Raw genomic sequence first — 13,292 nt, 5'->3', positions numbered from 1 at the left:
CCTGCTGCTTTGCAACAGACAGATCCTCTGCAGTAGAGAAAAGAAAATTTAAATCTTGCCAATTTCTCCCCAGTACTCACTGCCTAGACTACTGTGCCTATGGGAAAAGTTGCAAGGACCCTCAAAGAGTCAAAACAGTTCAGAACCATTCCACCTGCATTTTAAAGTGGAATCGCAGAGTGGTGTTCTTTTGACTGGCCCTAGCCAAAAATCAGAATTGAATGGTTGTGGTGAAGGACCTCTGAATAGAATGCTATATCAGCTCAAGTCTTGGAACCAGAGTGAGGCAAGAGTTTCTGAGAATTGCCAAACTTCATCCCTAAAAATGGAAATACCGCTTTTTGGCCGTTTCAAGCACACCAGTGCTGAGTCAGAAATGTTTGCCCAGCTGCTGAACCCAAATGATTGTGTAAGAACACAAAACCCCAGAACTGATTTTCAAATGGTACAAAGAATGCAAACCATATTCAACTTCCCCTACCACCAGCTCCCCATAGCTTGTCTCAGCCTTTCTACATTTATGCTGTGGGTAGGAATAGATCTAGCATTTCATCCCATTCCTCCTTTTGACCTATGAACTTTTCAAACTGAAAAATCAAAAGGACATTAGATTTATAACATGAATTAACAATCCATACATATATCTATATACTGAAATTATTCATAAATCTTTTATGAAAAATAAATTATAGGCTGTCTCATCAGGTTATTTTTCTAAAAGATGGAAAGCCCTGAGGATTTTTTCTGCTTTGTTTTGCTGTCATAACATCTCAAGCATCTCTTAGTCCCACAAATGGTTTAACACAGCAGGTTCTTAAAATCCATCCAAATTGTCTTGTTGTTTCAAAAGATCAAATAGCAGTTCTTCAAAAATTATAAAACAACACTGATATGGAAATACTTGGATGGAACAATATATGTGATTCTGTGGTGCTCATGAACTGCAATAGCAGCAATCAAGAATTTCACTAAAATAACAGAAACAGAATTGTAAGATGACCATGTGTATGTATGTTAATTAAACCCCCAGAACAGAAGGACATAATTAAACCATACACATAAAAAGTGTTAACTCGGGAATATGAACACCATTGTTTTAGTCTGGTGTGATCAGGTGCTGACAATAGTGCTTATGGGGCCCCGTGCATATTTTCTCCCTTCATTGAATGAAGGACTGGCAATGTGACCCTCCAGATGCTGTTGAATTCTAATTCTCCCTGACCCATCATCTCCCTGTCCAATGAGGAGGGTTCATGGGAACTTCAGTCCGACACTGGAAAGCCATACTTTGACCCTCCCCCTTTTTTCATATCAGAGCCTCTGTTTATTTCAGGTATCCTGTGCCCTGTATATGCTGACTTGATCACAGATTTTCTTATTTTCTGTTTGGATTACTCATAGGATAGAAACAGTCATTTTGGATGCTTCAGGAGAACTGCACGGCAATGCTGGATTTTATGTTTTTAGCTTTTCCCACTCAACCACAGCATCAGGCTTTACTTTTCTTGGGCATCAGCATAGTTTATGCAATCATAATCACAGGCAACATGCTGATTATATTAGCTATCTGGAGGAACCCTCACCTGCACATCCCTATGTATTTCTTTTTGGGAGCTCTCTCTGTGGTTGAGCTCTGCTATTCAGCAGTTGTGGTCCCACAGGTCTTGGTGACCAGCTTCCAGAAGAAGAAGTTCATCACTTTTAGGAGCTGCTGCGCTCAGATGTTTCTTTTCATTGGACTAGGTAGCACTGATTGCTTCTTGCTTGCTATCATGGCCTTTGACCGCTATGTGGCTATTTGCAAACCTTTGAGTTACATCCTCATCATGACCCAGCAGCTGTGCATTCAATTAGTAGCTGCCTCACTGCTGATTGCTTTCCTGATTTCCCTGATGGTGGTGTGGCTGGTCTTTCACCTCCCCTTCTGTGCCGAGCTTGGAATTGAACATTTCTTCTGTGATGTGCCACCTGTATACCAGCTCACAAGTAACAAGACTGAACTCAATGAAGTTGGGATACTCTTCTCAGGGATAATGGCCATTGCAGTGCCTTTCGTATTGATCTGCACCTCTTACCTTTTCATTGTTGTTGCAGTGTTACAGATCCACTCAGCCAATGCTCGTCAAAAGACTATCTCTACTTGCTCTTCCCACCTAGCTGTGGTGGCCCTCCAGTATGGCTGCTGCAGCTTCATGTACTTGCGTCCAAACACCAGCTTTTCTCCAAAGCAAGACCAGCTACTCTCCATGGTCTATACTCTGGGCACACCATTACTCAACCCCATAATCTACAGTCTCAAGAACAAAGAGATGAAGGTAGCCCTGAAGAAAGTCCTCAGCCACCTAATTTTTCAAAGGGATTTTGAATCCCACTAACTGTCTACTCTCTTGCAGAATGGAGGTCCTAAAGACACCTGAAATCCTGCATAGAAAAATTGCTTTGCACCTAAAGATGGATTATTTTTATGGAGGTTGACTTTGATAACTTGGAAGGATGAGTTCAGGAAAGCGAGACGTTGAGGAAAATACTAGGTCCTCTACTTTGTGTTTTTATGATAGGGTAAGTGCAGGGATGGGGGCACTAACAGGACAGCATCTGCAGGGAGAGCAGTGATGTAGCTCCTTCCTTGTCCTTTGATTTCTTCAACTGCCCCTCCCAACAGCCCTTTAATCATTTGCTCAGTTGAGTGCTGAGACTAAGCCAAACTGGTTGGAGGATTGGCAAAGGAGAATAAGTATGCATAAAAAACCCCCCCAGGGAATGGTTAATGGATAACTGCTGCTCTCATGCTTCCTGTTTACCAATTATTTTTGCATAGGGACCCACCTGTCATGAAGAAAGGCAAGGACTTTGTCTCAAGGAGACTCTGTGCTTCCCCATCCACCACAGAAAAGGTTCCTGCTGTCCTCTTCCATTTTTTTCTCACCTCATTTTAGCTGATGCCACTGATTCCCAACCACTTGCAGATGCCCTCTAGGCCCAGTGCCACAATCTGAGAAAGAACTGTTCAGGATGAGGCACAGGCAAATGCTCCAGAGAACCATCCTGACTGTTTTCCAACTGTATCAAATGCCAAAGCAGGAAAGCAGCTGGGTCTGCTCTTCAGAATACCTGGTATACCTAATGCCTCAGGAAGATGAGCCCTTCTCTGAAGTGAGGCAGAGGGCAAATCCTACAGCAGGAATGCAGCTGGTGAGGGTCTCCATTAGGAGCACCTGTGAAGGGGGGAGGGCTCAAAAAAAGTCAAATAGCAGCCATGACTGTACATTTGAAGCCCTTCCTCCTTTTATGTGCATTGCACGCCCAATACCTAAAAAAGAGGCAGGGTTTTGATCAAGCCATTGTGGCAGCCATCTTGAATCTCCCTTGCCCTTTGATTTCTGCACACGCCTGCCATCCCCAGAATGGCCTGTGAGTTAATGCTTCATTCCAAGGAAATGGCCACCTGAGGAAGGCATCATATGGTAATTCTAGATTGTTCTGCTGGTTGTTTTCTTGCTGAAGCAACTGACATAGGAAGAGAACAGCCAGCATGAAGCTCCAAAGAATCTGTCAGCTCCAAAGCTGAGCCTTTCCTCAGAGCAAGGCACTGTGGGCAAAGTGGCCCAGGAGACCCCTTGTGGCCCAGAGGTCGTTTCTGCAGCCACCTTACCCACAATGCCTTATTCAGATGAAAGACCCTTCAAAACATGGTGTCTGTGGGCAATAGCACCTGAACTGCCACCACTGGGAGATTCCATTATACCCACTTCTCATTAATGATAATTTTATCGTAGCTGATAGCATAGTATGATAGCCTATTTGAGACTCAAGAAAAAACAGTGTTCTCATCACAGATTTTTTTTTAATTGGCAAGAATATATTACTGCTTACCCCTTCTCTCCAAGCAGTGATAAATTCCTGGGACAGAGCTACAGAAACAGCTTCCTTTTGATAGCGCTTTAGAGAGAGAGAGAGAGAGAAAGAAAGAGGAGATTAAATAGTAGTAGTAAATAGGCAATCGTCCCATCTACACTGAAACTGTCACTGAAGTCAGACATCATGCTAAACCATGGTTTGCATAAGAATATTTTGTTGAATAATCCAGATTTGGTTAGGTTTGTGCATCATATTAAAGTCAAAGCATTGGGCAAACAAACTGTTAGATTAAACTATTTTATTTTATTGTAGAGGCTGGTCAAAGACCATAATAAAGATATTCATTCAACTCAAAGCAAGCAAACCCCATTTTAGTTAAGAGCAGCAGTTCCTAAACCTGGCCATACTGTAACCTCCTGAAATGAAAAAATCAATTTGTCCACCCCCTATGTGATTAAAACTAATGATTTCACTGAAGGTAGAGTTAGGCATGAAATACATGTACCATTTTGAATAATTAAATGTTGAAACAGTGATAGAACATTGCAATTTTATAAAATAAATCTGTTTCACTGGAAATAAGCATGTTAGAATTGCATCATTTCTGAAATCTGGGTGCCATTCTGAAGGCATCAACTCTCATTGAAAGAAAAAAAGAAAGAAAGAAAAAGGTGTTTTCTTGCTTCCCTTAAACTGCTCTTAAAATGTTGCAAATTGCAAAATACTGGCAGGCTGTAAATTGCTTTGGGCACTCTTTCAATACAGCTTCACTGAGGTAACAATAACAGCCACCTTCTTTCCTATCTCTCCTTCATAATTTCCTCTGCAGAGTGAGTGTTACGTCAGATAGACCAAAGTAAGGCTTTCTATAAGACTCTCAAGAGAAATATGCAAAAATAAAAGATGGTTAGGTCTGAAATATATCTATTTGGCCTATGTTATTCTGGTGTGGATGATAAACCTTATCAGAAATCTTTTAATTCTGCACAAGTCTTTTAAAATAGTAATTTATAGACATTTAATTCTAACTTCTTGTAACCTGAGGAGGATTTAATTAACAAAGAATGTTAATACCTACTCTTAAATATCACCTGAAAGGCTTCCTGATATGAAATGAACATCAGACTAGCCAATCAGATTTTAGCCTAATATATTGTGTGAACCTAGCTCATGTGGCTAGTTTGTGGCTCAGTTTGTCATGCGAATCCTAGAAAATTGGATGGAAATTAAGTTAACCATGTATAAGCATAGCAAATCACTATGGAGTTTTGACCTGTCAGAGGTTATTTTTTTTAATATTATAAACTCTCACCTTCTCTCATTCATAAAAGAGTGTTATCACAGTTAGATTTGACTCTTCCAGCATTAACTTCGTAGAACAACTCCTTAGCACATTAGCACCATGCCAACTGCTATTTTATAAACTCAGTTGCTGGCAACACCCAGCGTTGCCTAAGCCAAGCCAAAAAAGCAGCAAAATTATTTCCAGTTTATGGGATGATTCCTTGGGAGTAAGGAAATGGCCAACTAAACTGCAGACTTACTGGACAACAATTGCCCTGTCTTGCCTTTTCTCCTTTAGAATGCAAAGGGCAACCTTTACTGTATTTATTTGTTTGCCTGCTTGTTTGTTTGTTTAAACAATTTATATGGCCACCCATCTCACAGCAGTGACTGTGGGTGGCAATGCAACCTTTAGCAATCGAATCACTTAGAAGATACAATTCTAGCTTACAGCCAGATATAAGTTAAGGTTTCTTAAGTGAAAGGTAAAGATAAGATAGTGAAGACAAGCAGACAATTCTGAAAATAATAACATGGACAATTTAAAAAAATAAATCCTATACTAGAAACTGGATCTGTACACCAGAATAATCTAAGAAAATATATTTCTGCACAAGCAGTTTATAGCATCATCCAGTCACTATATCATTAATGTAGACTTTATACCACCACAGCAATGGCTGGATGATGTCATAAATTGCTAAGGTGAAGAAGCTATTAGTCAGTTTTACAAAATCTCATGTAAAGGTTATAGCTGCTCTAGGTTTATCAGCAAGGAAATAAAAATACGGAGCATCAAGGAGCATGCAGAAGAATAACAAATTGTTGGAGGCAAAGCATTTGTATTAATATTTTGGAAAAACAGGAATCTAACCTGAGAAAGATTAGTGAAATAGGTTTACAACTTTAAGAGAAGCTTTTATGTAAGAAAAAAGGTATGTGTTTGGGGTGAGGGGCCAAGCAAAACCTAACATCTAGCTAACTACATCCTGCTAGGAGTAGAATCAGAGAACAAAAATCTCAGTATGGTTAGCCTGGGAGCAAAGGCAGAAGGAAGTGACTCTGAAGACCAAGAGGAGAGAGACTGAAAGCAAAACAGAGAACTTTGAGTAAATTCCTAACTCTCCATCTTTGGGCACTCTTTCAATACAGCTTCACTTCTCAATAGGTTGTGGATTGTAGTCCATGGGAGATATTTCATCCCAAAAGACTCAGAGGTGGAAAAGTTAAAGGAAGATCTAAAGATCACCTGTCAATCAAATCTCACTTGTCAATCTGGTAGTGGGTAGAGACAATCAAAGCCAAAGGAAATAGGAAGAGCTAGCTTGTCTAAGCAGCCTCTCTTCCAGGTGTTAATTGAAAAATGCAAGTCAGTCACAGGACAGCTGCCCAGAGTTAATGGGCAGCCATATAAGTCTCTGAAATAAATAAATAAATAACAGAAAAGGTGTTGTTTTTGTTTGCTTATCAGTGGCCAGGATCCATAAAAAGCCAGGGGTGATGACATACCTTGCAGGTAAACGGGTGCATTTTTCCAATTATGGAGATTTTTTTTTTCTGTTTTAGATTCACTAAGCCTATCTGATCATGTAATGCACCTTTGTTTCCTGATACGAATCAGAAGGAAACCTATCCATCACATCTTGGTCAAGATATATCACTTCACCTTGATCACCTTGATTGACCAGTCTGTTGCCGGACAGAGTCCTGCTGGTTGCAACTCGCTTTCCATTTGTCTCAAATCCTGGCTTTTCTTCTCCAGGTTCAGCCAAAGTCCTTGACTATTGGATCTTCCCATCTCTTTGGAGGTCGGCCAATAGGTCTTTTTACTTCTCTTGGATACCATTCAGCAACTGCTGTTGTCCAACAGCCATCTGACATGCGCACGACATGTCCTGCCCTGTGTAGTTTCCATTTTCAATATTTGACGATGACATCATTTATTCCACTTCGTGGTTGTCATGTTCACTGATTCAATGTAGTTTATACATCGTAACGTTTCACATGCCGTGGCACTGTTTGGGAGGGAGCTGCTGTGAGACCTTGTACCAAACTCTGTATGTGAAATCAGTACAATGGAATGTGTTTGGGTTATCTTCTCTGCTCAAGGACTTTTCCCACAGACCATCAGAAACCATTAGGAGCACCTGGGATTGTGAACTTGAGAAGATTCTACGGGGGGAGGGATTTCATTTGCACCGAGGGGTTTTAGTTTGAATTTGCCACGCTTTCATAATTCTCAGCTTTCTCTGTGATCCTGCATACTATTTAATAAATCAGATATCTTTGAATTCACACTCATGAGTCTGATGGTGTTTTAGAATAGGCAACCATTACATAAAGCTGAGAATCCCCAAAGTTGTACCTTTAGCTCCTACCAAGATCAGTCTCTTGTGAGGGAAAATAGTTAACGATGGCTGAGTCAAAATCCACGACCGGGGGACTTGAGGAGACAGCTAGCTTGATGCCCAAGTCGACAGTCAAGAGTGGAGAACTGAATCTCACCCCAGAACCTTCAGAATCCCGAGACCTGTCAAGGGATAAATCAAATTCCAATTCTGATGCAGAGGAATCTGACAACGGGGAAGAGCCAAAGCAACCGGCACCCAGCAAATTGCTCGCAAAGTTGATCACCTTGGATGAGGTGGGGGAACCCCAACCAGGGATGTTGGGGACGTCTTGGAAGTATCGGTTCCCGCTAACCCCAGACAAAGAATATACTATGGTGCCAACTGAGAGGAAACCGAGTGTGCGAAGGAGAGGGGACTCTTGAACCCCTGAGAGACTAAGAGTGGTGGAAGGCAAAATAGAATTGATGGAGTACATGTTGAAAAACGTGTCTTTGTCACTGGAGGGGCAGGGGAGACGCGGAGGAGATCCCAGCTTCCCGCAACCATCCCCCATCCTCCCATCCAGACCACTGGTGGAGCGGGACCAGAGATGGCTCCGGGATGAATCTCCACCCCGCAGATCCGGCCATCAGTATCCCCAACCCGTAAGGGGAAAGCTACTGTAACCTGGGGCCAAACCACTCAAGTGCCTGCTGGTTCCACTCCGACTGGAGGCGGAGTGAGAGACTTTTCTGTCAAATTTGATGGGGATCCAACAAAGTTATCTTTTTTTTAAACTAATGCTAAAAGTTATATGAGGCAGTTTGGGCCATGCTTCACTTCCAAAGAGGCTAAAATAACTGCCATTGCCACCAAGTTGAAGGGTCGAGCGGCTGACTGGTATGTTCAATTAAGTGATGCTGACTCCCCTGCACTTGATTATTTCAATAATTTCATGTGGGCGTTAAAGCTGCATTTTGAAGATCCTCTGGCCAAGGCAAGAGCTAAGAAGGCACTGAAGGATCTTACCCAGGGCCAAATGTCAGTAGCTGATTACGCCCTAGAGTTTAAAGCTCTGGCTGGGAAAATCACTGACTGGTCTGAGTCCACTCTAATAGAGCGTTTTAAAGAGGGACTCAACTGGGACATCCTACATTGGGCGTTGTGTAGAGATGACCCCGAGTCATTGTACGACTGGATCTGTCTAGCAGAAAAGGCTGAGCATGCTCAGCATACCTTCATGCAAACTAGAAAATCTGAAAAACCACCCGCCACCATGAGAGGACCCCGAAGTGCTGCGACTGCTGCCCAGCCAAGCTATAGAGCCTGGGATGAGGAGAGAGATCGGCACTACGCGAGGGGTCAGTGTCTCCAATGCGGAAAGGAGGGCCATTGAGCAGCTGATTGCCCAAAAGCCAAGGCTGGAGATCAAGCGGGGAAACCGCCAGCCAAATCGCACCCCCCTCGCGGCGAATGACAGCAGCCAAAGGGACAGCCGATGCTGAAGAAGTAATCTACTTCTTGGAAGAGGCCAAAGATGACTCTAAGGAGCCGGCGGGAAATGCCAGCCACCTGCCATGAAGGGCGCCAGCAGGCAGGTGGAAGAGGATGGGCGTGAAGATGTTATGGTGAGTGCTGACTGTCCCACTTTAGCAGTGAAAGTGAAATTGGGTTCCTGCACAAAAACTACAGAGGTATGGGCTTTAGTTGACTCTGGGTGTTCCAGGTGTTTAATTCACCCTGATCTGGTTGCTGCTTTGGAACTGCCTAGTTTCCCCCTCCAGCATCCTTTGATCTTCACACAGTTGGATGGTTCAACAACGGGGGGGGGGAGCGACCCATTTCACTGGAACTGTGGCAATGCAAATGGGCAGCCACCGTGAGACTTTGAAATTCGTTGTAGCACCTGTTGGCAATCCCTTGGTAATCCTGGGGATCCCATGGTTGACCTATTGAAGCCCCTATATAAACTGGGAGCACAGAACTGTGACTTTTACAGATGGATTTTACCAAGCTCCTACAGCGGAGATAGCTGCACGTGCGGGGGTTGGAAGGGCAGCGATCGCCACGCTGTGCCCTGACTTGCCACATTTAGAAGGTTTGCCTGCTCAATACCAAGAATTTGCAGACGTATTTGGGGAGATCAGTTACCCCCCCACCGGAAAACTGACTGTGCAATAGAGTTGGTTCCCAATGCTCAATTGCCCAAGCCAAAAATTTATCCAATGACTCAGAAGGAGCTCGAGGCATTATGGGACTTCATTGACAAAAATCTGTCAAGGGGGTTTATTGAACCTGCTAATTCCCCAGTTGGGGCTCCTGTGTTATTCCAGGAAAAGAAAGATGGCAAGCTTCGACTCTGTATGGACTATTGAGGGTTAAATTCAGTCTCTATTGTCAACAAGTACCCTCTGCCCTTCATGAAGGACATGTTAGCTCATTTGTCAAAGGGCAAGATTTTCTCCAAGCTCGATCTTCGTGAAGCCTACTTCTACATTCGCATAAAAGCTGGGGATGAGTGGAAAACTGCTTTTAATTGCCCACTAGGATCGTTTCAAAACAAAGTCCTTCCTTTTGGGTTGGCAGGGGCACCCGGAGTCTTCATGCAATTGATTAATGAAGTATTACATGATTATTTGTTTAAAGGGGTTCTGGTTTATTTGGATGATGTTCTCATTTACACTGAAACCGAGGAGGAACATGAACACCTCCTCAGACAGGTGTTACACAAGCTTAGAGATGCCAGACTCTATGCCAAACTTTCCAAATGTGAGTTTCACAAAAAACAACTTGACTATCTGGGCTATCGAGTGTCTTACCGGGGTATAGAAATGGACCCTGCAAAAATTCAGGCGATTCTGAGTTGGGAACGTCCCTGCACCCAGAGGCAATTGCAAAGTTCCCTAGGGTTCAGTAATTTCTATCAGCAATTTATCCAGGGGTTCGCTGAGATTGCTCTGCCCCTCACTGATTTACTCCGTACCAAGGGCTTGGGGGAGACATGCAAAGTAAAAAACCCTGGGGCAGTACTGAATTGGACACCTGAATGCAGGCAGCATTTGAGAAATTAAAAACCCTTTTCACTGCTGAGCCTATTCTACAGCACCCTGATCCTGAGCGCCCCTTTGTGGTCCAAGTTGATGCTTCTGACTCCTCTACTGGGGCTATTTTGTTACAAAGAGATTCAGAAAATTGCTTAAAACCCTGCGCTTATCTATCCAGGAAATTTTCTGAAACAGAACGCTGTTGGCATGTTTGGGAAAAGGAGGCGTTTGCTGTAAAAGCAGCTTTAGAAACCTGGCACCATCTCCTTGAAAGCGCTAAATGCCCTTTTGAGATTTGGACCGATCACAGGAATTTAGAAGTCCTCCGCACCCCACGATGTCTCAGCCCTAAACAGATTCGCTGGGCTCAGTTTTTCAGTTGCTTTAACTTCCAGTTAAAATTTATTCCAGGAAAGAAAAACTTTCTGGCCGATGCTTTGTCACGTTTACCTCAGGACCTTGACCAGGTGGCAGATGTGGTTGGGACTGTTCTCACTGAACCCCAACTGGGCTTGGTTGCTGTCACTTGGAGCCAGACCCATACGCAGGCAATCTCGCCCCCAGCACAGTCTGGGAAGCAGAAAGTGCAAGTTCCTTGTCAGTTACAGAAGGACTTTCTCCAGGCACTCAAATCTGACACTTGGTTGCTAGCTAATAGAGACAATGTTTCTTTTGAAAACAGTCTGGCATGGGTGGAACACCACCTTTATGTGCCTGAAACTTTAAGAGCTGATGTTTTGCAGCATTCCCATGATGATAAACTTGCTGGACACTTTGGTTTTGTCAAAACGTTGCATTTGGTTCGCCGTCAATTTTGGTGGTCAACCTTAAGACGTGATGTAAAAGACTGTGTTGCTTCCTGTCCTGTTTGTGCCATGTCAAAACAAAAAGGGGGGAAACCACAGGGGCTTCTACAGCCAGTGGCCAGCCCATCCCACCCCTGGAACGAGATTTCTATGGATTTTATTGTAGACCTACCTCCCAGTCAGAAGAAAACTGTCATTTGGGTTGTAAAGGATTTTTTCTCTAAACAAGCTCATTTCATTCCATGTGCATCCATCCCATCAGCCCCACAATTAGCATGCCTATTTCTCCACCACATCTACTGCCTCCACGGTAGCCGCTCCCGTTTAATTTCTGACTGCAGCACACAGTTTACTTCCCAATTTTGGAAATCATTTTTAAAATTGATTGGCACTAAACAAGCACTTAAGAAGACAGGACACCCTGGAGAAGATGCTGATGCTAGGGAGAGTGGAGGGCAAAAGGAAGAGGGGCCGACCAAGGGCAAGGTGGATGGATGATATTCTAGAGGTGACGGACTCGTCCCTGGGGGAGCTGGGGGTGTTGATGACCGACAGGAAGCTCTGGCGTGGGCTGGTCCATGAAGTCATGAAGAGTCGGAAGCGACTAAATGAATAAACAACAACAAACAAGCACTGTCCACATCGTCCCATCCACAGACTGACGGTTCTACTGAGATTTTAAATTGCACTCTTGAACAGTTTCTTAGAGCATACATTAACTACCATCAAGACAATTGGGTGGAGTTGTTACCTTCTGCTGAAGTTGCTTACAACAATGCATCAAAGTACCGGACAAACCCATTTTCGCGTGGTTTCTGGTCATGACTTTGTTCCCATCCCTGAACTGCCACAGGCCCCTTCCCAAACATGTTCTGCATCTGACTGGGCTGTTAAACTGTCTGATTCCTGGCCAGTAATTCAACAAGCTTTGGCTGATGCCCAGGCTGCTTACAAGTCTCAAGCTGATAAGCATCGTTCTTTACAACACGAATTCAAATTTGGGGATCAGGTGTATCTATCTACTAAATTTATCAAATCACCTCAACCCTCTAAAAAACTTGCTCCCAAATTCATTGGTCCTTTTCCTGTTGTTCATATTGTCAATCCAGTTACTGTTAAATTGGAACTGCCTCACAATTTGAAGTGCTTGCACCCTGTTTTCCACTGCAGCTTGCGTAAGCCTGCGCACCACTCACCGCGTTGGCACCCTCAATCTCCTCCTCCTGCTCCAGTTATGATTGATGGCCAACAACACTTTGAAGTCAAGGACATCGTTGATTCTCGCAAGCTTCAAGGCACCCTGCAGTACCTGGTCTGATGGAAACACTTTCCTCATCCTGAATGGGTGTCTGCCCATCATGTTAATGCTCCCCGTTTAGTTAACTGTTTCCACCTTGGTTATCCTTTGAAGCCTGCTGCTTAATGTATTCTTTGTTTGGGGGGGCAGTATGTCAGGTTCACTGATTCAATGTAGTTTATACATCGTACCCTTTCACATGCCATGGCGCTGACGCGCATTTCTGTTTGGGAGGGAGCTGCTGTGAGACCTTGTACCAAGCTCTGTATGTGAAATCAGTACAATGGAATGTGTTTGGGTTATGTTCTCTGTTCAAGGCCTTTTCCCGCAGACCATCAGAAACTGTTAGGAGCACCTGGGATTGTGAACTTGAGAAGATTCTATGGGGGGAGGGATTTCATTTGCACCGAGGGGTTTTAGTTTGAATTTGCCACGCTTTCATCATTCTCAGCTTTCTCTGTGATCCTGCATACTATTCTTTAATAAATCAGATATCTTTGAATTCACACTCATGAGTCTGATGGTGTTTTAGAATAGGCAACCATTACAGTGGTCTAATCTGGATGTGGTCTCAGAGAGAAACTTTCAGCATGGATCTTTCCATAGCCTTTACTACTCTTGAAAGCAATTCCTCTTCTGCCTTTGTTAGCAACCAAGTTTCACTTCCATATAG

General features: G+C 43.5%; 1 protein-coding gene across 1 annotated transcript; it reads left to right on the top strand.

The window, feature by feature from the left end:
• Positions 1-1,421: 1,421 nt before the first annotated feature.
• On the top strand, positions 1,422-2,375 carry LOC134505491 (olfactory receptor 10W1-like). Its single transcript, XM_063315254.1, has one exon. The coding sequence runs from the start codon at positions 1,422-1,424 to the stop codon at positions 2,373-2,375; it is 954 nt and encodes a 317-aa protein (XP_063171324.1).
• Positions 2,376-13,292: the final 10,917 nt, after the last annotated feature.

Source organism: Candoia aspera, chromosome 1 (genome assembly GCF_035149785.1).
Source record: "Candoia aspera isolate rCanAsp1 chromosome 1, rCanAsp1.hap2, whole genome shotgun sequence".
NCBI lineage: Eukaryota > Metazoa > Chordata > Lepidosauria > Squamata > Boidae > Candoia > Candoia aspera.
This window is presented reverse-complemented; position numbering and strand designations above follow the sequence as displayed.

Bases quoted from the DNA above. Each gene is read 5' to 3' on its own strand.
- LOC134505491 (XM_063315254.1), top strand. From the start codon at position 1,422: ATGCTTCAGGAGAACTGCACGGCAATGCTGGATTTTATGTTTTTAGCT.